The sequence below is a fragment of the Mirounga angustirostris genome, unplaced genomic scaffold (genome assembly GCF_029215605.1).
Source record: "Mirounga angustirostris isolate CCGP_5_RB_7025 unplaced genomic scaffold, mMirAng1.0.hap1 SCAF_13, whole genome shotgun sequence".
In the NCBI taxonomy this organism is placed as follows: Eukaryota; Metazoa; Chordata; class Mammalia; order Carnivora; family Phocidae; genus Mirounga; species Mirounga angustirostris.
Window position 1 is genome coordinate 39,047,890 of NW_026991721.1, and position 23,304 is coordinate 39,071,193.

A 23,304-nucleotide genomic window follows, 5' to 3' on the forward strand; every position below is an offset into this window, starting at 1 on the left:
ATTACAAGTTTACTTTTACCAACAGAACAGTGGGCTGGGATGTGAACAGAAGCCGTCACCTTCAGAACCTCTCACTTGTCTCTACTCCTTCCTCTGCTTCATCTTCTTCCTTCCTCTTCCTCTTCCAAATTTCTCTTCTGGGATGTGGTGACTACACTTGGGGAAGCTGGAGGGAAATGTTTTCAGTAGCTCTTGCTATATCTGGAGATTGCTTTGTGTTCTCTGTTGGCCGATGGCCTCCCCTGCAGCCAGGGGAACTAGCTGTGGTCCATGGGTCCTGATGCAGTCCCCTTGGTAGCGTCAGCCTGGTATTTCTGCTGCTTCTAATCTCAAAGGTCTTCCAGGTTCCTCTTACTAGAATGGTTACCCCTGGAGAGCAGGGCACCTATGTAGTAAGGTTGGGTTCCCCTACATGCCCTGGCAGTGCAGGGAGCCTTCAAGAAGATGGACATCTGGCCTTCCTATACCCCACACCCTGATTCAGAACAACAAGATTAAAAGAAATCATCAGCATTTTAAAATCCAGGTATCTACTCAATATTTGAGTGAGAGGCAGCATGGTATAGAAGGACATGGTGTTTTGAACTGATTTGTTTCATATCCCAGCTCTGTGCTGCTTTCTAGTTGTATGATCCTGGGCTGGTCACCTGATCTCTCTAAGCAAGAAATGCCTTGAAGAGCCCTACTAGAGAATAAAGATAATGTGGATAAAGGGCCTACATATATGGTGTGCTTGATAACGAGTGGGTAATATCATGATTCTGAAAACCAGAGGTTTCCAAACTTATGCCTAAAGAATACCTGAGTTCTTTCATGTGTTTTCTATCCTATGTGGGTTTTAGACCACTCACTACCATGGTTACTCTATTTATTATTATTATTATTATTATTACTATTACTATTACAACTTTTATTGTGGTAAAATACACAAAACAAAACTTACCATTTTAATCATTTTCAATGTATAATCCAGTGGCATTAAGTACATTGACATTGTTGTGCACCATCCAGCTCTGGAACTTTGTCATCTTCCCATACTGAAACTCTACCCATTGAACAGTGACTCCCCATTCCCTCCTTTGCCCAGCCTGGTCACTCTCTTTTTCAATAGCATGCTCCAAGTTCTTCACTGTCTTTCTTCCCATTAAATGGGCCTAGAAAGGGGCTCTTGGTAGGGTTTTCTTTGAGTTCTCCAAACTCCCACTGGGGAACCTGGGAGTTAAAGGTCTGTGCCATTTGCAGCAAACTTTGGGGATTGCAAATGGTTACAAAATAGATGTCAATACAGCTGCTTTGCATGGGATGGATCTGCGAAGAGCCTTCCAAGGACTGGTACATTTCTTCTAAAAATGCCCAAGGATGTGGCCTGGCATCGCTTTGGGGAGAAACCAACAGTTTTTAAATTCTTCAATAGCATCTACCTGCTGGTGAAGATTAAATGAAAGAACTCATGTCATGTGTATAATACAGTGCCGGGCAAAGATAAGACCTGTGTATGTAGGCTGTTGTTACTGTTACTGCACTCTGGCAGAGGTATTCTGTATAATGTTTTGGTATTTAATCCCCACAGTAGATAGATATCATCTTCACTTTCCATGAGGCAGCTAAGGCTCTGGGCTATTAACATCCCCCAAATTACCGAGCTTATAGGTAGTGAGTAGCAAAGTCGGGATTCAAAGCCATACTCTTTCCCTCATAAGATGCCACCTGTTGTGATGTACCAAGAAAGGAACTCTCTGGGTGAGTCATATTGACTTCATTCTCAATATTTCATCTTTCCACCTACCCTGGCCTTTCTCTGGACTCCTGTCTTCTTAATATTTCTTCATAAAGTCCTGCACCTAATGTCCAAGCTTCAGAGCTTTCTGGATTTACCAGTCCCCAGTCTCTGCACCATTTTGAAGTGATCACTCACAGTCTTAACAAGCTCTCTGCTCTAGAAAAGGAAACTGAAACCATGCTGCTTCCGGAAGAGGAAGAGACACTAGAGATCACTCTCCCTTCATGTGGGCACAATGGGAAGGCCATCTGTAAGCCAGGAAGAGAGGGTTCATCAGAACCAGCCCTAACAGCACATTGATTTTAGATTTCTAGCTTCCAGAAATGTGAGAGAATAAATTTCTGTTCTTTAAGCCACCCAGTCTGTGGTATTTGTCATGGCAGCCGCAGAGACTGATGTACTCATATAGGAGAAGTCTGGGTGATATTCAGCCCAGGGCTGGTGTAATAGCTATATGAATAGCTCTCTCTCTCGATTTCACTTTCCTTAGTGCAGGCTTTCTTCTTCAAGGTTTTCTCGTGGTCTAAGATAACTGCTAGAGTTCTAGCTGTCACATCCATATTCAGGCAGGAGGCAGGTAGACGGAAAGAGGACAAAAAGTAGCCCTATTAAGGCATTTTCCCTGAGGTGGTACCCAGCAGTGTCCACCTACAACTTATTGGCCAGAACCTAGTTACATAGCCACACCTAATCATAATGAAGACTGGGAAATTAGTCTTTTAACTGGACACATGGCTTCCCTGGATGAAATCTAGGGAGAATGGATCTTGAGTAGATAACGAGTAGTTTCTGCCTCAAGAAGCATGAGTGCTTTGGGGAATGAGCAATCTGGAAATGAGCTACTCAGTCACAGAAACAGTCCCACTTCTCAGAGCCTATGAGCTGCCACTGGTACCCTGAGCAAGATACAAGAGGAGATGGCTCTTGTCGTCCGCAGGGTAGCCTGTGCCCCTACTTGGCAGGAGGGAGCAGCTCAGTTTGCTCTCAGCCGCCTTCCCAACCTTTTCTTCCCCATTCACCAACACCTTGTCCCTAGCCCCAATTCCTGAATGTGCCTGCACTCATCACCTGCCTTCCAGTTCCCTCTACCTGAACTATGCCCTCTGCCCTTTGACACCCTAATATCTTATCCATCCTTCCAGGCCCACCCAAATGTTTCCTCCTGGAAATACCTGAGGTGATGCATAGAATGTTCCCTATCCTATATTCCTGTGTACTTTACCTATGTGTATATTTTAATATTCATCATGAGCTGCTTGCAGTTAAGAATTATGTAGGATATTGTCTCTACTTTTGTGTATGTTTGGAAGTTTGTGTAATAAGTTTTTCATGTGTGCCTGCCCCAAGGGCAGGGATGGCATCATCTTGTTGCCATACTACCAGGATTTTGCAAGCATTTTATTGGGCGTCTACTAAGTGTCAGGCATTCTGCTTGACCCTGGCGAGATAACAATGAGCAAAACTGTCCCTGACCTCATGATGCCTGCTAACCTGGGGACACAGGGAGTAGCAGATGTTAGGCAGCAAATTGATAAATACATGAAACATTGATAAATATGTAGTTGCAAATTGTGAGAAATCCTGTCAAGGAAAAAAAAAAACAGGATGCAATGAGAGAAAAATGGAGGGGGGGCATATTTTAGGTAGTATGTCACATAGACCAGATTTTAATCCCTGCTCTCCCATACAGAACAATTCCACATAATTTATGTAGATACTCCCCTGTGAAGGAGCTGTAACTTAACTTCCCATTCCCTGAGTGTGGGCTCTGCTCAATAACTTGCTTCCAAAGAGTAGACAGGGGACGGCTGGTGAAAGGAAGCAGAACTTTACAGTGAAGAAACCCAGCGAACGTTACTGAGGCCAGATGATCAGGGTTAACAGCATCAGTGATAAATTGTGTTGATGTTATGTACCTTGGATATGACGCAATGAGGAGGGCACTTCACGTCTGTGAACCCCAGCCTAACCATGAGTAAAAGGTCAGGAAAAAACAACCTGAGGGGCATCCTACAAAATACCTGGTTAGTACTTCTCAAACAGTCAAGGGTAGCAAGCACAGGGAAAGTCGGAAGGACTGTAAAGGACCCGAGGAGCCTAAGGAGACATGGCAGCTAAGCCTTCCATGGTGTCCCAGATGGTGTTCTGGAGCAGGGCAGTAGGGGGAAACTCCGGGAATCCAAACAGAGTATAGCATTTAGTGAGTAATAGTGGTCTCTTTGTTAGGACAGAGATGCCACACCGTCACGTAAGATGTTAGTAAGAAGGCCCCCCTATTCGGGGAGAGGCATTTGGGAGCTGTACTGTCTTTTCAACTTCTCTGTAAATCTAACACTATTCCAAAATTAGAACTTGATTAAAATAAGTCCCTGTTCTCCCGCTCCCTGACTGTATGAGTTGGGCGAGTCCCCTCACCCCTCTGGGCTCGGTTCAGCTGCAGAATGGGGGTGACTGCACCTCACTGCAGGATTGAGAGAAGGCTTCAGTGCGACGGTGTGTGGTAGTGCTTCGGAAACAGTGTGCCCACGTTATTGCTCAGCGTGCGGATTGCCCTCCTGCCCCTGCAGTTCCGCGCAGAGAGGCGCTCCAGAGGCTTCCCCAGAAGTTCCGGCCCCTGTGGCACCCAGCGCAGCCCCCCCCCGCCCGCCCCCAATCCAGTGCCTTTCTAGCCAGACTTCTGTGTAGGAAACTTCTCCCTCACCTGTCTTGACAGCTTGCTCTGAGGGACTAAGAGTGCATTTTTATTTTCATATCTCACTTGATTTTTTCCCCCCTGAATTTGGTGTTTCTCTTCAGGAATCGGCATATGATTCAAACTGCCAGTTCTAAATTTAGTATTGCCTGTGATACGGAGAATGCATTTAGTGCTGCCTGGGATATGTATTTGGAAATAATGGTTTTATTTATCCACATCCAGTAATTCTGACTGCCTGCTGGGTTCTTTCAGGAAAGAGTTTGTCATCTCCTTTCCTCCTAATGATGAAATGTTGCCTGCTCAGGTCCCAGAGGCTCAGCCTGAGCCAGAGGCTGGTGACTTGAGTCTCCGTTTAATTAAACAATATCATCCCCAGGATTCTGCAGTCATGGGTTCTCTCCAAGGCTTCTGTTTAGAAGGAACTTGGAAACAAGGTCTAGAAAGGACTGAAGGACTCTTTGAAGGCTGTAGGCTTATGTCTGGGTACCAGCATGGTAAGATTTGCCCCTTTTTCAGAGAGTCGCTCCTTCAGTGCTAAAATATATGAAGGGCGGAGGTAGTTCCGCATGTATAGAGCATGGTACTATGCTTAGGGTGCTGAGGATGTAGAAGTAAATCACATACGGTGCCTGCCCTCTGAGAACTACAGTTCATTCATTTATTCAAACAAATGGATTGAGCCTTTACCATGTACCTGACACCATGCTAATCATTAGGGTTACAGTAGTGACCCTCATCAGACAAAGTTGCACACCCCCAGAAGCCTGCATTCTTGTACACGTGGTCTGTAGGGCTCCCAACATAAAGCAGGAGATAAGGGGTGATATGTGATAAGTTAGGGAGATAGGCTGTGTTCGTTTCCCAGGACTGCAGTAATAAAGTACCACAATCCGAGGGGCACAGTTCTGTCTGAAAACAAGGTGTCGGCAGGGCCATGCTCCCTCCAGAGGATCCAGGAGAGCATCCATCCTTGCCTTTTCTGTCTTCTGGTGGCTCTAGGCATTCTTTGGCTTGTGGCTGCAGAACTCCATTCTCTGCTTCGTCTTCACATTGCGTTCTCCTTTGTGTGTCTGTGTCTCCGGTCTGACTCTTATAAGGACATTTGTCATTGGATTTAGGGCCCACCTGGATAATCCCAGATGATCTCATCTCAAGGTCCTTAACGTAGTCACACAGTTACATCTGCAAAGACTAGGGGAGATCGTGTCCTTTGCTTCTTCCAGCTTCCGATGGCTGCTGGCATTCTTTCTTCTCTTTTTTGTTTTAAGATTTTATTTATTTGTTAGAGAGAAAGAGGGAGAGAGAGCAAGCACAAGCAGGGGGAGCGGCAGGCAGAGGCAGAAGCGGTCTCCCCGCCGAGCAGGGAGCCCGATGCGGCACTCGATCCCAGGACCCTGGGATCATGACCCGAGCCGAAGGCAGGCGCTTACCCGACTGAGCCACCCAGGTGCCCTTTGCTGACATTCCTTGACTTGTGGCCACATCACCCCAGTCTTTGTCTCCAAGGTCACATTGCCTCCTCCAGTTTTCTCTGTGTGTCAGAAGTCCCTCTGCCTTTCTCTCTCCCTCCCTCTTTGTGTGTGTATGTTTATTTATTTTATTTTATTTAAAAAAAATTTTGTATTATGTTCAGTTAGCCAACATATAGTACCTCATTAGTTTTTGATGTAGTGTTCAACGATTCATTAGTTGCGTATAACATCCAGTGCTCATCACAACACGTGCCCTCCTTAATACCCATCACCCAGCTACCCTATCCCCTCACCCCCTGCTGCTTTTCTCTTAAAAGGACATTTGTGATGGTGCTTAGGGTCCACACGGATAATCCAGGACAATTTTCTTGTCTCAAGGTCCTTAACTTAATCACATCTATAAAGACCCTTTTTCCAAATAAGGACACATTCACGGGTTCTGGGGGGTTAAGATGTGGCCGTATCTTTTGGAGGCCCACTAACCCCCCACACAGTGCAAGATTATATAGCCTTTAGATATTCACCCAGTGAGATTGGTTGTATTCCCATTTTCCACCTGAGGATGTTAAGGTTCAGAGAAATTAAGTTCTTTACCCGAGGGCATTCAAAAAGGAAGGAGCAAAATCAGGGATGGATACCAGGAGATGTCTGACTTTGAAACCCATCCTTTTCCTCCTGCGGCTCCTGACCAGCTAGATTGTGAGGGACCTGTCCTTTGGTTTAAAACACAAGTGGCCATGGGAAGCCCACACCTGGCTCTACCAGCATTGAGGTCTGGTGGGAACTAGTCTGAGACCACTATTAGCTGAGAGCAGGCTTCGGTGGAGATGGACAGGAAGTTTGGGGGAGGGACAGGAGCAGGGGCTGAGGGCTGCTAATGAAGAGGGGGTGCCTCGAGCCAGGCTTGGGGCAGGGGTACCTACTAAATGAGGGAAATAGCACGTAGAGGAGAAGTGGGCCATGCTTTGCCATCTCTGAGTTTTGCACCATGCCCTCTCTGTGCTCTCCTGCAGCTGGGGAAACCAGACCGGAGACTCTGGTACAGGCCAGGGGGGTGGGGAGGGTGGGGGCGGGTAGAGGTGGGCTGAGAATGTGTGGGGGAAGGGCTCTCTGGTTTGTGTCAGCCGTGCCGCCACATTTCCTGAGCACTGCTCTGAGGGAGGCCCTGGGAACTCAGAGATGGATACCTTGTGGCCCTTACCCTGTAGGCAACTTGGCAAAGGAGAAAAACATGGAGTGTCAAATCCCACGCTGCCTCTCTTTCACCGTGTGACTTCAGACCAGTTATACTTTACCTTTCCAAGCCTCTGTTTTCTTGTCTGGAAAAAATATGGATTTTTTTGAGATTTAAAGGAAATAAAAATGAGAAGTGACTGGCACAGCCCAGAATGTAATAGAGGGCATCAGTGTTACTTCCATTGCATCAAAAAGCTCACTTTCTGGGCCAGAGCAGTGGCTCACAAGATGTAAGTCCTGGCACTTTGAATCCAGAGTATAGAACAAGGTCCCCAAATCGCTACATACACCAATAAGCAGCATTGTTTTCAAATATATAGAGGTAGTGTCATATTGACTCAGATACAGTTACATTTAAAAGCTTTACTAAATTCATAGTGACTTCTTACTATTACATGTTGCTTTGATCAGTGTGTCTGGAAAGGTCCTGAGGTTCTCTGATACTGAAAAGAAGTCTTCATCCTCGAATATGTTGGCCAGCGCGGCCGAAGCGCGGAACACGGGGCTCTAAACTGGCCCATCCAATTGCGCGCGAGCAGTTCTCCTACAGAGCGATGTTTGGGTTCGACAGGAGCACAGAAGAAAGCTAGACAAGCTGCCTGGGGAGATCCAGGGAGGAGGAGGGGACACTTAGGCTCGGCCTTCAAAGATGAGTCGGTGTTTGCCTCATTTGGGGAGCGGGCATTGCAGGTAGAGAGAACAGCAGGTTAAAAGGCACAGAGTCTGGGTGCTGAGGACTAAGGTTTGGGGGAGTGGAGGGGAAAGGCCAGAAAAGGAGGTGGGAGTTGGGTCAGGGCTGGGCCTGAAGGCTGTGCTAGTGGGTTTAAGATCACCATAGACAGGGGAACCCAGGAAGGGTTTGAAGGAGAGCAGTGAAAATACTAGATTGGCCTTTTAGAAAGATCAGTGCCCTGATGGGGAGTAGAGCTCAGGAGGCCTGTGAGTAGGAGGGATGTTGGGGAGAAGGCGCGGGGCTCACTGCAGAGGGAAGCACAAGGTTCTGGAGTGCCTGGGCCTCAATCTCAGCTCTGCTCCCTGTCAGCTGAGTGATCCAAGCACTTCGTCTCTCTCTCCCTCCATCTCCTTTCTGTACAGTGGACATAATAATGTATCTACCTCAGAGGACTCTTGGGAGGATTAAATAAGCAAATGCACTTCATGGGACACTCAGTCTTAGAAAGGAGGGCCGTTCTGACGCACACTGCAACATGGGTGTACCTCGAGGGCTTCATGCTCAGTGACATAAGCCAGTCACAAAGGGCAAATGCTGTGTGACCCCACCCATAGCAGGTTCTGAGAGCAGTCACACTCAGAGAGACAGAAAGTAGGATGGTGGGTGGCAGGTGCTGAGGAGGGGGAGAAATGGGAAGTAATTATTCCATGAGTACAGAGTCATTGCGGGAAGATGCAAAGATGTGGTGTCGGTTGCACAGTGCGAGTGTACCTCAGCCCACTGAGCTGTGTGCACTTACACATGGTTAAAAGGGCAAACTGTATGTCAGGTATGTTTTAGTGCAATTTTTTAAAGAAAGAATAAGAAAAAAATGCATTTCAAGCGCATGTTAGTTAATATTATTGTGGTAGGTAAGTGATGATGAGGGCCTAAATTAGGACAGCAAAAATGAGGATGGAGAAGAGGAAACCTCGATCTTTTTAGGCAGACCCCATAGGGCTGGGTGACCGGGAGCTATGGGTATAAGGTAGAACCACACGAGCTACTAGGACTCCACAGAGCCAGGCCACACAGCCCCATCAGAGCCGCTCTGAGGACCCGTGAGTTTCTGCGGTTTGTCCTGCAGGGGCAGAGGGCCAGAGCCAGCTGGTGCTGAGTCACCCCCTGGGCCTGGTGCTGCCAAGGCCCATCTCTGTACCCATCTCGCAGACAACAGCAGCTGCCACCTCCCAGGCATGGGTGCTCAAGGCTCTGCAAAGGAATAGCCTCTGTTGCTCAGAATCAAACCCCTGCGATCTTACCACCATGGCCTCTCCTCCTTCCCATGGGATCTGAAAGCCTAGGGAAGAATCCCACCAGAAACCTGCGAGAAGAGGCAGAAGGGCTCTTCCTTTTGATCATTCAAGTACAAGTATGGAATTTCCATTCCTACATTTTACGGAAACCTCACAGAAACCAAGACTGGGGATGGGGAGGTTTGTGCCGCCTCAGTCCTGTAGGAGAGGGCCAAGCTGACGGGGAAAGGCTGATGTGCCCCCTTGCAATGAATTCGAATTGGGGAGCCTGTTGGGCCTTTGTAGAGAGGCAGTTGGTGTGGTGGTGAAGCTTCCAGGCTCAAGCCAGAGGGTTTAGGTTCACGACTCAGCCGTGCCACTAACTAGTTATGTGACAGTGAATAAGCATTAACTTCTCTGAGCTTCAATTTCCTTAATGATGAAGGGGAGATAGTTGTCTCATGGGATTTTTGTGAAGTATAATCGAGATACATCCATATAGAGCGTGGTGCATCTTAGGTGCTTAATAAACATTTTTCTTTCTCTGCTGTAAAATTTCATACTTCTTTTTTTTCTCATAACCACCCTGAAAGGAAGAATTTCTTTGTCTGCTTTCTTTTTGTTTGTTTTATAGGTAAGGAAGTTGAAACTCTTAAAGATTAAGAAACTTGGCCTAAATCTCTACAGGAAGTGGTTGGTAGCTCCGGGTCCCTCTAAGCCTTTGCCCTTCCACTGGGAGACTCTGCTTCCTGTGTCTCACTCAGTCTCCAGCACAAGTAGGCTCATGTGTGAGACCACTTCTAGAGCAACACCTGGGTAGAGTGGACGCCCAGGAAGCTGTAACCATATAGTGTTTAGATACAGTAACCGGAAAGTGTGTGTGCGGGAATAAGACCTTCTTTCCATCTAAGGGAAGGAGAGAATTATATATATTGTATGTGTATATATAATCTTTATATATAAAGTACCTTGGAAACCTCACTCATTCAAAGTCAGCTGCTGGAAGAACCCTCCTGATAGCAGTGGACATCCATTCCTGGTTCTGTGGCCTTTCAACCCTGGGGATGAATGAAGTCAGCTGGCCTCCCTGAGTTCAGCCTGGAGTGGTTGCAACACAATCCTCACCAGAGAGAGTTTGAGAAGGGATGTGACCTCTGGGTTGAATACTCGATTTGCCTCTTACTAGCTGTGAGATCTTAGTCCAGTGCTCAAACCTCAATTTCCTCAATCTTTGAGATAGGATTAATAGAACTAACCTGGCAGAGTTGTTTGGATTAAAGGCTATCGAGCCAGACTACCTGGGTTTGAATCCCAGCTCTGCCACTTACTAGTTATATAATACTGGGCAAGTCATTGACTCTCTCTGCACCTTGGTTTTCTTGTCTATACAATGGGTATAAAGGAAAGACCTAAGTCTCAGGGTTGTGGTGAAGATTGATTAGTGAGTTAATGCATGTGAGGTGTTCAGAGTAGTACTTAGTCCATTGTACATGCTCGGGAAATGCTAGTTATTATTGTTATTTCCACTAGCTTTTGCCTCTCCCTGGAGAGCCAGCTGATGGTGACCGTAAGCTCTAGTGGCTACTGTAAACATGCAGGTGACTCTTTTATGGGGGGAGGAAGGGGTCCCCAGTACACCAGCCACAGAGGAGGGGAGGGATCCCTGGTCTTTCGATAGATACAGAAAACAATGCACCTGTCCTGGCAGGCTTCCTGAGGGAAAGTGGTACTTTTCCTGGTCCTCGAAGGAGGACCCTTTGGTCTATAATGGGTAAGGCCACTTCTCTATTTGAGATTTCATCTGAGAAGTGATGTCATATGCTTGTCACCACATTCTAGGCCATTATCGGAGGAGGAAGTAGGACCCAGAGCGGAGCCCAGAAATGAAAGCATTGGCCTAAGCAGAAGGCAGAGTCGATTCTGGATCTCCTGACTTGGGTCACAAGGGCAGCAAGGCACAAGGACAGAGTCCCCAACCGGGACGTGAGGACCATGACCCCCGTCTGGCAGGAGCCAGTCTTGGGACCACACAGTGACCTCTCCCTTCAGCCAGTGTGTCAAACATGATCATGTCTTCTGTGTGCCTTAACATGTCAGCAAGCACTGACAGTAAGCAAGACAGTGACCAAGTGGGAACTGCGGGAGGTTCAAATGACAGGAAGCAAAGGCTGCTGCCGGTGTATGTCTCTCCCCTTGGAGGGAGAGAGGCGATAGCAAAGAGTCAGAAACCTCATCTTGGCAGCCCTGCCTGCCTGTAGATGTTTTCTTGGATTGCTGGGATTCTTTCTTTTCAGTGCCCCTCCCATTTAGTAAACTTCCACCCGCAGATCCTGCCCTGCCTCTGCTACACTAGTGGGAGCTGAGGAAGAGGTTCATCCATCCTTGGGCTAACGTTGTTCAGGGGAAGAAGTCTCTGGCTTCCCCAGAGACAGTGGTGAGCGGCCTGGGGAGGGGAAGGGGCAGCCCGAGGGGTTAGAGCAAAGGGAGCTTGCTCCGTCCCCGCCCCAGGGAACACAACCCCTTTAGGGCAGAGAACACAGTCTACCCGTGTTCCCACCAGGAGTCAGATGGAAATAGTCTCCAGCCTGGATTTGCCTTCAGGAAGAAGACCACTCATAGATTAACAAAATCCGTGTCATTCCCTGACACTCAGAGCTCAGCTTTAAAAGCAGTGAGACCCTGGAGTACTGACGCAGACCCAAATCCCAAATCAGATACACATCCCAGGGAAGAATGGAGAGCCTAAAGACCATGTCCTGCTTGAATGAGCAAACCTATTCTTACCCCCAGTTCTTGTTGGCATCAACTGCATCCCCAAGGAGAAGGAGAATTCAGGAATCAGCAATACTATCTGTGAGGAATTCTTGTCCTGGCATTCTTCAGAGAAATTCTACTTCCTCAGGCCCTGTGATGAAATTGGTAAAGCATGGGCTTTGGGGTCTCCCTTACCAAGTGACTCGACTCTCTGGACCTCAGTTTCCTTATCTGTAAGCAAACATCAGAATAGAAAAACCTACCTCTCATGTCTTTTGGAGGATTACATGAAGTAAACTAGATGAAAACACCCAACCTCACATGTATTCATGTATTAGTTGGGGTTCTCCAAAAAAACAGAACTGATAGGACTGATTGATCTCTATCTATCTATCTATCTATCTATCTATCTATCTATCTATCTATCTATCTATCATCTATCTATCTTTATTTTAAAGAATTGTCTCACATGATCGTGGAGGCTGCCAAGTCTGAAATCCTTGGGGCAAGCCGGCAGGCTGGAGATTTAGGTAAGAGTTGATGTCACAGTCCTGAATCTGAAGGCTGGAAACTCAGACAGGGTTGTATAGTATTGCAGCCTTGAGGCAGGATTCCTTCTTCAGCAAACATCAGTCTTAGCTCTTGAGGCCTTCAACTGATTGGATGAGGCCCACCACAATTGATTGTAAATGTTAATCACATCTCAAAAAAAAAAAAAAAAAACCTTTACAGCAACATCTAGACGGGTGTTTAACCAAACAACTGGTCACCATAAGCTAGCCACGGTGGCACAGAGTTAATCATTACACCATGAAAGGGCTAAGGTTCTCAACAAAGACATTCCCTTCCCTCTCTTTCTTTCTCCTGTTCAGTCATTGCTGAGGTCCGAAGAGGCTTCACTCGGTGACATCTCTGGCATGTGGGCCTGGAAGTGGTTAGAATCTGGGCAGTGAGGCCTGTGTGTCCCTCCTATCTCTCTGAGATCTGTTTCTGCTGACTTCACACCCTAGGGAATCGGTGTCCCTACTTCCCGAATCAAGTGCTGGAGCAGCCTTCGTGGTTTTCCATTGAAGTCTGCAGTCAGAGCCATACCAGTTTTCCTCTGTGTTCTGTCCAGGCTGTTCCCGATCCGCTTCTCCAGTACCTGCGGTGTGGCATTCATTGTGTTTCTTTCTGGGGTTGGATTGAAGAGCCGGGCAAGACTGTTTGACGTGGCAGGATGGTCTTTCTGGTGCAGGGCTGGAGAGACTGCGAGGAAAGGCTTGGTGGGCGAGTAAGAGTTAACTCCCTGGCTAGAATGTTTCAGGTGGCATTCTGCCTGGAAGGAGAGAGCTGGACTCCATTCCATCTCAGAGATTTATACTCTGCAGGTGATCCAAAGTGCTTCTCAGTTTAATGGAATACGGAATTGCTTTTGCCAAAGAATGCCTGGATGGGACTTGTAAGGCAGCATGGGATTAGGGAAAAAGCTCCGGACCAGGAATTAGACCTGGACCCTGCTTTGCCAGTACCTTCCTGTGTGATCGTGGACAAGTCACTCCCTGAATTTAGGCCTCAGCTTCCTCTGTCACAAAATCCTGGAAACCACACTCCACTCCACCTTAGCTTTGCACAGATACCACATTACCGCTTTTACTTTATTTTATTTAAGGTTTTGTTTATTTTAGAGAGAAAGAGAGCATGTGTGAGAGGGGGCAGAGGGAGAGGGAGAGAATTTCGAGCAGAGTCTGCGGGGTTCCATCTCAGGACCCTGAGATATGACCTGAGCCAAAACCAAGAGTCAACACTTAACCCACTGAGCCCCCCAGGCGCCCCTACCTTATAGCTTTTAGAGCCCTCTCCACAATTTGTCATCTCTGCTCCTCCTGCTAGTCTTACGAGGTAGGCAGGATATAGGTACAGCAATGGACTGTTCCCATTCTGCAGACAAGGTTCAAAGAGATTAAATGACTTGCCTAAGTTCGCACAGACAGGAGGCGATATAGCTAGAATTGAACCCAGCTTGTTTGGGGGTATCCTTTCAAATATGGTAATGGCTATAGAACTGTAAAGGAGAGCACACGTTGAGTAGACAGAAAGCCAGTGGCGGGGGCGGGGGGCAGCGGGAAGGACAGCAGCATCAGAGAGGGGGTGATACCGCCGTCATGCTCCCAAAGCATCCAAGGCTTTGGAGGCACAAGTTAGTCTCAGTGCATGGACTCCCATACACCGAAGGAGGGCTGGTCTCCAGCTACTCAAATTAAAATGTTTTCTCGTGCTATTGATTCAACTCAGAAAACATTTATTGAGGCTTTATCACAGACCAGGCTCTCTAGTGGGGGGAGGGGGCCAGAATAAGGAAGCAGAAGTATAATGCAAAGTAGACTGTCTTGTCGACTTCTGCAAGCAGAAGTATAATGAAAAGTTTTATATTTGAAATGTAAACAGGGCTTTGGATTTACACTGGAAGATGTGTGCGATTGAGTCATCCTGGAGAGATGAAGGCAAATACAGCTGAGCCCTGAAGGATGAAGCAGGATTGGACCATCAGGAGACAGAAGGAGGAGAGGGGTCTCTGCCCTGCTCTTCCTCCTTGGCCCCCTGCGGCAGCGACCACGGGTGTGGTGCGGCAGGAAGCCGGCTGCCACAGCCTGTTTGCCGGAGGACCTGGCCAGCTCCAGCCCCGGAGGAGCCTCTCCCCTTGCTTGTCAGATCTGACGCAGTGCCTAAGGCATCTAGTGCAAAGCAAGAGAGATTGTGCTTGCAGCTCTTGGAAGAGTACCCAGAAGGAGGGGAGGCACAGGGGGCCCTTGGCGGGGGAATGGGCGGCTTGGAAGGAGGTACCTTTTTTCATGATTGTGCCTACCCCTCCTCAGGGCCTGGGAGCCTGAGCTATTGCTTTGCATGTGTGATGTTAGAGTGTTTTGTGTCTTTATTTTAAAACTGGCTTCTCAGTCTCCTGTGCAGTTTTCTGTCAGCTCGTTGCCATGGAGGAGTCGGTTGGGGCTGGAAGCTCTTGTCCCTCTCTGTGTCAGCATTTTTGGACCCCCCAGCTGCCTCCTGCCCTTCTACAGATGGAGGGGGTGCAGGACCCCACTGGGTGGGCAGGCCCTTTCTCTGCAGGGACTGGAGCTGCATCTCAATTCCCTTTGGGTAGAGTTTCATTCATCTGTGTACTGACTCAGCAACTCTGTCGTGCCTGCCTCTGTGGGCTAGGCATGGCGCTATGCTCCATGAGCACAAAGATAGGACTGTGGCCCAAGGTGGGGTGGGGGTGGGGGGGGTGGGGAGGGCACGCGCATCTTCAGGCAGGACCCTGCCGGCCAGTTCTTTCGCACCATCCCTTTCTTGTTCTGTTCCTCAACCTCATTCTTTCTTAGAATTTCAAGGACTGTGTGTGCTTCTCCTCCAACCTTTATCACTGCTCATTTAGAATCTCCCTGGGAGTTTCCTACTAGTCTCTTCGCTTCTGGATCTCATTTCCTCTCTGTGTCTCCAGCACCCAGCTCGGGATCTCAGGCAAAAGAGGGGCTCCCCTAGGAAGTATCCGTCCAATGGAATCCTTTGGCAGACTCTCAGCGTGTCTGTCTATCCTGTCTTTCTTCCTCTCTTCCAAGCCTAGAGGCGGTGTGGGTGGTAGCATGAGCCAGTGGGAAAAGGACGGACTTTGGAACCAGATCAATCTGCGCTTGAGTTTTGGCACCTCCTTTTTCTAGCTGCATGATCTCAAGCAAGTGACTTCTTCACTTGGAGCCTTAGTCAAACCTAACACTTTTCTTTAAACCTGAATCGCCTATTAGTCAGTAATTGAGTTTGGATGTTTTAAAAAACAGCGTAGGAAGTCCTGGTGGCCATTTACCCCTCCCGGGTGCTCTCCTTCCACACCCACGTGGGACCCAGGTGAGAAGAGGTTTGGAGCTGTGTTCTGGCTGTGACCCTGAGGTATGGTAGGACCTGATCAAGTCTCTTTCCTTACCAAGACCTCAGTTTTCCCCTTTGAAAAATTCGGGAATTGGATTGGGTAATCTTGAAGAGTTCTTTTCACTCTAAAAACCTGAAGATTCAACTTTAACTGAAAAATCTTCCCATAGCTGGTATGACCACCATCCCTAGTGCCCCCAGGTCGGAGGCTGGCCTCAGCATGACCCCTTCTGCCCGCCTCTCAAGCTACTCTCCCAGGAAGCTCTGGGCTGGGACCCTGGCATTGGTTGCAGAAATCTCTTTTGGGTGTAATAGTCCTTTTGAATGCATCATCTCTATCCCACCCCAATCTAGAGGCTAGGGTTGGCTTGTATCCCAGAACAGTGGAGAATCGCTGGAAGGAGGAGTTTCTTCCTTCTTCACCCGTGTCTTGATTTTCTTCAGGACCTGTTGCCTTCCTGAGCCTTTGGCTAGTGAGGATTGTATTTCTTGAGCTACCCACAAGCCAGGGATCTGTGCCAGAGGAGAAGAGATACAGGAGGCATCCCTCCCCAATGTCATGGACCCCAATCTGTGTTATGGACAGGCAAAACAAAGCAGAGCCATGAAGTTCCTGAGAGGCTTGTCCAGGGAATTTACCTAATCCTAGTCCTTCTGCCTTGGCAAGTTCTTCCCTTCTCCAGTGCCCAGTGTCCTCTTGGGTCGCGTTGAGAGAATTGGGCCAGTGATCTCAAAGTTCCCTTCCTGCTCTGGAACTTCTTTTCGAAGTGCTGTAGCTCAGCTCAGGGAAGGAGTGCTCGTTGTAGACTTTCTAGTGGAAGGAGGACTGGAGCCAAGACTTGAAGGCTAGACAAGGATTTGGACTGGCCCAGGAGAAATGGATAAGGGCCTTCCTGACTGGAAGAAGTGGAAGGAGCATGTGCGAGCACAGCCAGAGACTGTGGAGCACGGGGGAGGGTGGAGCAGGGTGGGAAGCCCTCCTGATCAAAACAGAGGGTCCAATCTAAAACTAATGATGTAATGTATGGGGATTAACATAAGAATAAAAAAAAAAAAAAACAGAGGGTCCATGTGGGTCATGAGGAGTGAGAGCAGTCTTGGAGGAGGAAGCTCTTGCCATCCCTCTGAGAGCCCTCATCCCCATTGGCACAGGTAGCAGTAGTCCCTAAAGACAGAGAAGCAAGCAAGGTGGGTTAAAACCAGGGCCCCCTCCCTATCTGGGGGACCTAGTCTGATGCTTCTTGTGACAGAAAGACCTCCAAACAAGAAGGTGCAAGGGTCAAAGCTAGGAGAGGACACCCCCTCCGGGCCCTTTCCTTCTCGCTTCAGCCAGCAGGTTCTTGGTTGGTAGGATCAGGGCAGAGTGTGGGAGAGTAAGTCTGCCCGAGAGAGCTGCCCTTCTGTCATGGTTTGTTCCTCCCCAAATGTTTTCCTGAAGTCAGGGTGACAGGAGGGGTATTTTGACCATGTCCTTAGGAGTGGATTCTAGATCCATCTACAAGGCTTATGAATCAGAGAGTCTCACATCCTAGACCTAGCTGTGACCTCCATCCTCCCAGTCTTCTGGCTCAGGCTGACTTCTGTCACCCCTCCGAACCCACAGCTTCACAGATGCCAGGCCCTCTGGGTCCTGCCTCCTTGCTTTCTCTCCCGCCGTCCGTCTTCTGCTTCCCACCGCATCTGAGACAGTGCGGGCTCCGCTCATGCTCTTTCCCCTGGACCTTGCCTCTGCCTCCAAGCCGGTCTTCCTGTGGCCCCTCCTCCACATTCAGCCCAAGTGCTCCCTCAGTGTTATCCACCGTGACGACAATGACAATGATGATGACAGTTATTATCCAGATTTTGCTTCTGAAGCACAGCTCTGATTCTGCTGCTCCCTTGCTCAAGAGTCTCAGTGGCTTCCAATGGCTACTGGATAAAGTCCAAAATCTGTAGTCAGGCATTTTGAGGATTATATTTCCTGAGCTATCTGCAGTGATATGCCCCCTACCTGTTATTCCCAATTTATTTCCTTCTACTGTCTGTGCACTGCCTCTTCCACCAAGCCGAGCTACCACCATTAGCTCTACCAGCTCCATCTAGCTTCCCAGCAAGGCCTGTGTTCACATCGTTCTTCCTGCTTGGAAGGCCCTTCCTCCCCATCCCTTAACATGTCTTTTTTCGTCGGCAAGTCTCTGATCACCTAGACTACATATTCCTTGATGGTTCATTCTGTATCCCTGATGGCATCTATCAAGGTAAAGTCAAATGTCTTTTTTGTTTTTGTTTTTGAGTGGCTAGAAAGACCTACTTTAGCCCCCTGTTTTTGAGCAAGCTTGAAATTAGGGACGTTGGAATCAGGGGAAGCTCCGTCATCAAGGCCTGTCCAGGCGAGGCCTCAATGCTTATGCTGTTCCTTGAAGGGATCTGGAAGTTACCCAGTGTCCATGGGCACATAGTCAGCGAGCTCCACGTACTCATGCCTCCTCTCTGCTGCATATAAGCAAATTGGCAGTAGAGGGTAGAAACCCAGGGGAACCATACTAGCTATGGAGTTGGATCTTGCTAGGTCAGGATAGGGATCAACCATCCAAGGTATAGGGACCTCTATGATCCTGGGAATGTATCCTGGAGGCTGCGTATCCTGGAGGGCCTGTTTGGGGATCCTTCAGCAGGAAGGTGAGGGGTCTGAGAGCAGGAATCTTAAGGTAATTGTCGTGGGGCATTCAGATTCCAAGAGGATCCAGCCAGACATCAACTTGGGGGACAGATACAAGGTTCCAGCCATTAGGTGGTGAGATGGCAACAGAGTGTAGGCTGAGTGTCAGGGTCCTGCCCATCCAGCTACAATTAACTCAGACCCTCTAGCCTCAGAAACCCTCAGTTTAGGGGTCACTAGTCCTTTGGCTGGGCATTCCCAGTGGGGGTCAGCAGGGAGGCTGTCAAAGGGAAATGGGCTCCCTTTCTGGTCAGGATTGACTTGGAGACAGGTGTGACCTCAATTTGGAGACACCTTCTTCTGGTCTTTGGTTCCCTTAGGCAGGCAGAACTGGGGGAGGCAATGGCTGACATTTTGCCAGGCCTGGAGGTGAGTCCTGTCTCTCCTCCTGGTTCGCAGTCTGGCTCACCAGGCCCTTGCCTCCATTTAAGACTCAGGCCATGATCTAGCCACCTCTGGGCCACTGTTGGGAAAAGTCAATCGCAGGCTGATACTCACTGCCTGTAAATGGCGTGGAATTAGACTAATCAGTGACTCTTAAGTCCCCAACAAATGCAAGTGCTGTGCTAATTGCCAGGGTCCACGCAGGCAGATCCCTGGCTGGCAGCACCAAACAAGAGAAGTGGTAATTTGGGGGCTGGAGTGGGGGAGGGCCTGCTTTGTTGGTTGAGCCAGTTAAAAACCATATTACCCCAAGTGAGCCACAGTGCAGAGAGCCGGGGTCTCGCCTCCTTATCAGCCAACAGCCACTTGAGTGGCCCACAAGTGTGTTTGCAAGAGCTGAACCTCAACACCAGTGGAACAGTTGCTTGTCCATTAATGGGATTTTTTTTTTTTTGGCTCATTAAGGACGATTCCACCAGCAGCCTAGCATGGCACTGCCAGGACAGCGCATGGGGGATAAAGCATCCTGAACCTTGGTGTGCTGTTACCATGGCAACGGGGCATTCCAGACTCTCCAGGCAACCTCACTCACATCTGCTGTGAGAGATTCAGATGGAGAAGGGCCACCGCTCTTTCTCCAGTAGAGACAGAGCAAATTGTGAAGACAGGGAGCCGTGTGCCGAGGACCAGATCTTAAAGGAAAATGCTGTTCCATTGATATGGGGGCTTCTTGGTGAAATGGCATTTAACTAGTTAAAGCTATCTGTTCTGTCTGTTCTAGTCTATCCGGGAAGGAGAGCCGCAGGATCAGGAGAGACCTCCTGGAGGAAGAAAGTAAGAGGAGATGAGGAAGAGTAGGGGGAGCAGTATGAACAAAGGCCCAGCCGGGAAGGCAGATGGGGTGGGCAGTTGGGTTTGGTGGGAGAAAAGACATTGGTGGAGGTGGACAGGTGTCAGCCTTGGCTCTCTGTAACTTGCTGCTCTGAGCCTTAAGCAAAAGCCTCACGGTGGCCTCACTCCCCCCAGACAGTGGGTGGAGGACACTCTGCCTTCCTTTCCTGAGGTATGGGGACTGGTCTCTGCACCTCACACCTCACTTCAGGGGGCCATTTCCTATTCTCTGTCTTGGCTCACAAGTGTTTGCCTTATCTCTTGTACCCACTAGCATCACTGAGCCTCTGCATTTCATAGACAAACTGAGATCCAGAGAGGAAGATGCTTGCCTGAGGTTTCCGAGATACAGAGGCCATGGAACATAGGAGCTGAGAACTTAGGTTCTGGAGACAGACTGACCTGGTTTGAGTCCTGGCTCCACCATTCAGTTTCCAGGGGAGCCTGAGCCTCACCTTCTTCAGGGGTGAAATAAGGATCCTGAACATGCCTGCCCACCTGGGTATTATAGGTGCAAACTGAGAGAGTGGAAATGGTGCTGCAGGATTCCCGGAATGTAGTGAGTGCTCAGGAAATACGGGTTAGTAAGAGATGGGGAGTTCCTTAAGAAATGGGGACTATCTTCTTCATCTTTGCTCATTCCTCCTTCTCCTTTCTCGTACACATGAGCACCCAGATAGTACCGCATCTAGAATTGATGGTAGAAGGATGTTGGTGGATTGGATGAATGCTTGGAATAAAGAACTGCCCATATTGGTGGGCTCTACACTCCTGGCAGGTGTGTTCAGCTTTGGTGCTGTTTGGTCTCCACAGGCCAGGGTCCCGTGCAGCTCAAGTCCCAGATCCAGCTGCCCTGTGGCCTGGGACTTATGCTTGTCAGGATTGTTGGTTTCTTGAAGGACAGGAATAGATTCCTTCAACCTTTGGGCACCATATATGGTGTAAATAGTAACTAAGAGATGGCTTAATAATATACAAAAGGTTTGCATTCCTCTGCTGGAGCAGGGGCATGGTCCCGTCTTCTGACTTCAGCTCTGGTGATCCACCGAATGAAAGCTCTTTGGGTCCATATTTCTTCTATGGAACTGTGGCTGTTAACAAGTGCAGATAGTCATTAGGCCACGGTTTGAGAAACAGTGGCCTACTGCCTAGAGCTGGGGAAGGTAAGACCCAGCAAGAAGCAGAGAGTTAGGCTCGCTCATGCAGCCCATAGGCGCAGAGGTCCCCTAGGAGTCTCATCCTCCGGAACCTCATCCACTGCCCTTTCCCCTGTGCCACAAAGGCAGCTGAGCCAGGAAACAAGTGACACCGTGGAGAATAACAGAGTGGTTTCCATAGCAATGCTCAGTGGCTTGTGCCTGTTGGGACACCTCAATCACCAATCTGAGCTGTCTCAGCTAGAACTCGTGTGAGGTGTCACCTACTTGTTCCACGCAAGGGGTCTTGAGGGCGGGAGGAGAGGACGGATGGCACGCTTTGATCATGGGGATTCTCCCAAATGTACTAACTGCCAGCAGCAAGAGAGAGCAGACCAAGGAGGGCTGGGAACTGGACCCTGGGCAGGAGGCACGAGGCCACCCGGTAGCAGCTGGGGTGATGGGGGAGGGAACACGTGTCAACCAGGCATGTATCACAGGATGGACTCTACGCTGGGCACTTTACACCTTCTTTCGGGAAAAGACAAATTGTAAAGGAAAGATGATTGTCCTTATTTACAGATGAAGAAAGAAAAGCTCAGATCTACACAGCAGGTGACAGGCAAGATCATACCCAAGCCTGTCTGACTCCATAGCGACTGAGGGGCAGCAGCTGTTTCCAGAGTCTCGGGCCCATCCAGTGAGAACTTGAGATACATGCTGCCCAGCAGACTCTTCCTGGTCTGGGGACGTGGGGGGTCTGCCTGCAGGGGGCTGCAGTGGGTGCTTATTCAAAGAGCTGGAACAGACTTGGCCAGGCCAGCCGAGAGAGCCGAAGGTTGAGTCTGACCGGTGATTAGCTGTAATGTCTCTCTTCCCCACAACTGGGGCTGCAGGCACTCTACAAACCTCGTGTCCCTTCAACACAGGCTGCCCCGACTGCCCCCTGCGCATACCCCCAAGCCTTCCCCTGGATGCCTGACCCGGGGAGGCCTGCCCAGCTCTTCGACTGGGCTTTCCTCTCAAGGGAATGAGCTCCTGCTGGGGCAAGTAACACCTGTTCATTCCTAAAACGAGTATTTATTGAACCCTTTTATATACCCATAACTATTCTCAGTGCTGGGGACGCAGCCGTTGAACAAAATGAAATTTTTGCTCTCATGAAGTTTTTCATTCTAGTAGAGAGACAAGTAAATATAGGATGGGGTGTTATGTGCCAGGAAGGAAAATAAAGCAGGGTGAGGGGATAGCAGGATGGGGTTGAATGGTCAGGGAAAGTTCTCTGAGAAAGTGACATTGAAACTGAGCCCCGAATGAAGGCCCCATGGATTCAGAAGCCCACCGTTAGCTCTTGAGCTGCCCGCTGCTCACTGGGGAGCACCTACGTTTGTCATTCCCACGCTTTCCCACTTCTCACTCGGGTTCATAATCTCTTAGGCTCGCCAGAAGTCTGCTTTCATTCATTCACTCGTTCATGTCTAATAGGCACGTCCACCTTAAAATGTCCAGAACAGAACTCTCAGGTTTTCTCGCCAAGCCTGGCCCTCCCCCAGCCCCCTCAACCTCACAAACAGCGCTACTGTAGTGAATCCCCCTTTTATTCACTCCCTGTGTCAGTCCATCAGCAGGTCCTAGACACCCTCCTATCAAAGCAGAGTAAATTCCTCTGCCCCCAGCCTGCTCAGTCTTGCCCCCTCATGCGGTCCTCTGCAGGGCGGGAGCCTCCTGAATGTCTCCCTGTTTCCCTTTCACAGAGCAGCCTTTTCAAATGTAAGTCAGGTCTTACCACTCCCTGCTTAAAACTCTCCAGTGGCTTCTCTCAGCATTCTCAAAATAAACTCCTAACTCCTCAGCAGGCCTCCCCTCCTTCCCAAGGCCCACCTCACCTCAGCTCCCAAGGCCCCACACAGGCGTTGGCCTCCTTGGCCTGGAACTGGCAGGACATCCCGCCTCGGGACTTTGTATTTATCGTTGCCTCGGCCTGGAGAGCTCTTCCTCCAAGTGCTTGTGTGGCTGGCGCCTTCTCGTCCTCCAGGTCACAGCTCAGAGGCCACCTCACTGGAGAGGACTTCCTGACCCCCTGTCCTAATCGTATCATTCCATTCTGTTTCTTTATAGCTCTTTTCACTAGCTGCATCCTGTTGATTCGTGTGTCTGCTTGCTTGCTGCTCCCCCATTAGACTGTGCGCCCCTGGAGGACTTATTACTGCTCTACTCCTCCTGCTAGAGCCGTTCGTGAACCTTCGGGTGCTCTAGAACTATTTCTCCACTCATGTGTTCACTCTGATGGATAAAACCATAAATAAATAGGTGGAGCCCAGAGGACTTAGGGCAGTGAAACTCCTCTGTCTGATGCTATAATGGTGGATACATGTCGTTGGATATTTGTCTAAACCCACAGAATGTACCAC

At 49.1% G+C, this 23,304-nt stretch overlaps 1 protein-coding gene across 2 annotated transcripts in view; it reads left to right on the forward strand.

Annotated features, from left to right (window-relative positions):
• Nucleotides 1–23,304, forward strand: part of SERGEF (secretion regulating guanine nucleotide exchange factor) — a 225,796-nt gene that overhangs the window by 184,073 nt on the left and 18,419 nt on the right. The window contains exon 11 of one of the 2 annotated variants that reach the window (XM_064576783.1): nucleotides 14,312–15,138. The exons of the other annotated variant lie outside the window; for it this stretch is intronic. Coding sequence (XP_064432853.1) covers nucleotides 14,312–14,388 — 77 coding nt within the window. The 3' untranslated portion in view covers nucleotides 14,389–15,138. Of the gene's footprint in view, nucleotides 1–14,311; nucleotides 15,139–23,304 lie in introns of those variants that run through there. 2 annotated transcript variants of the gene reach the window in all.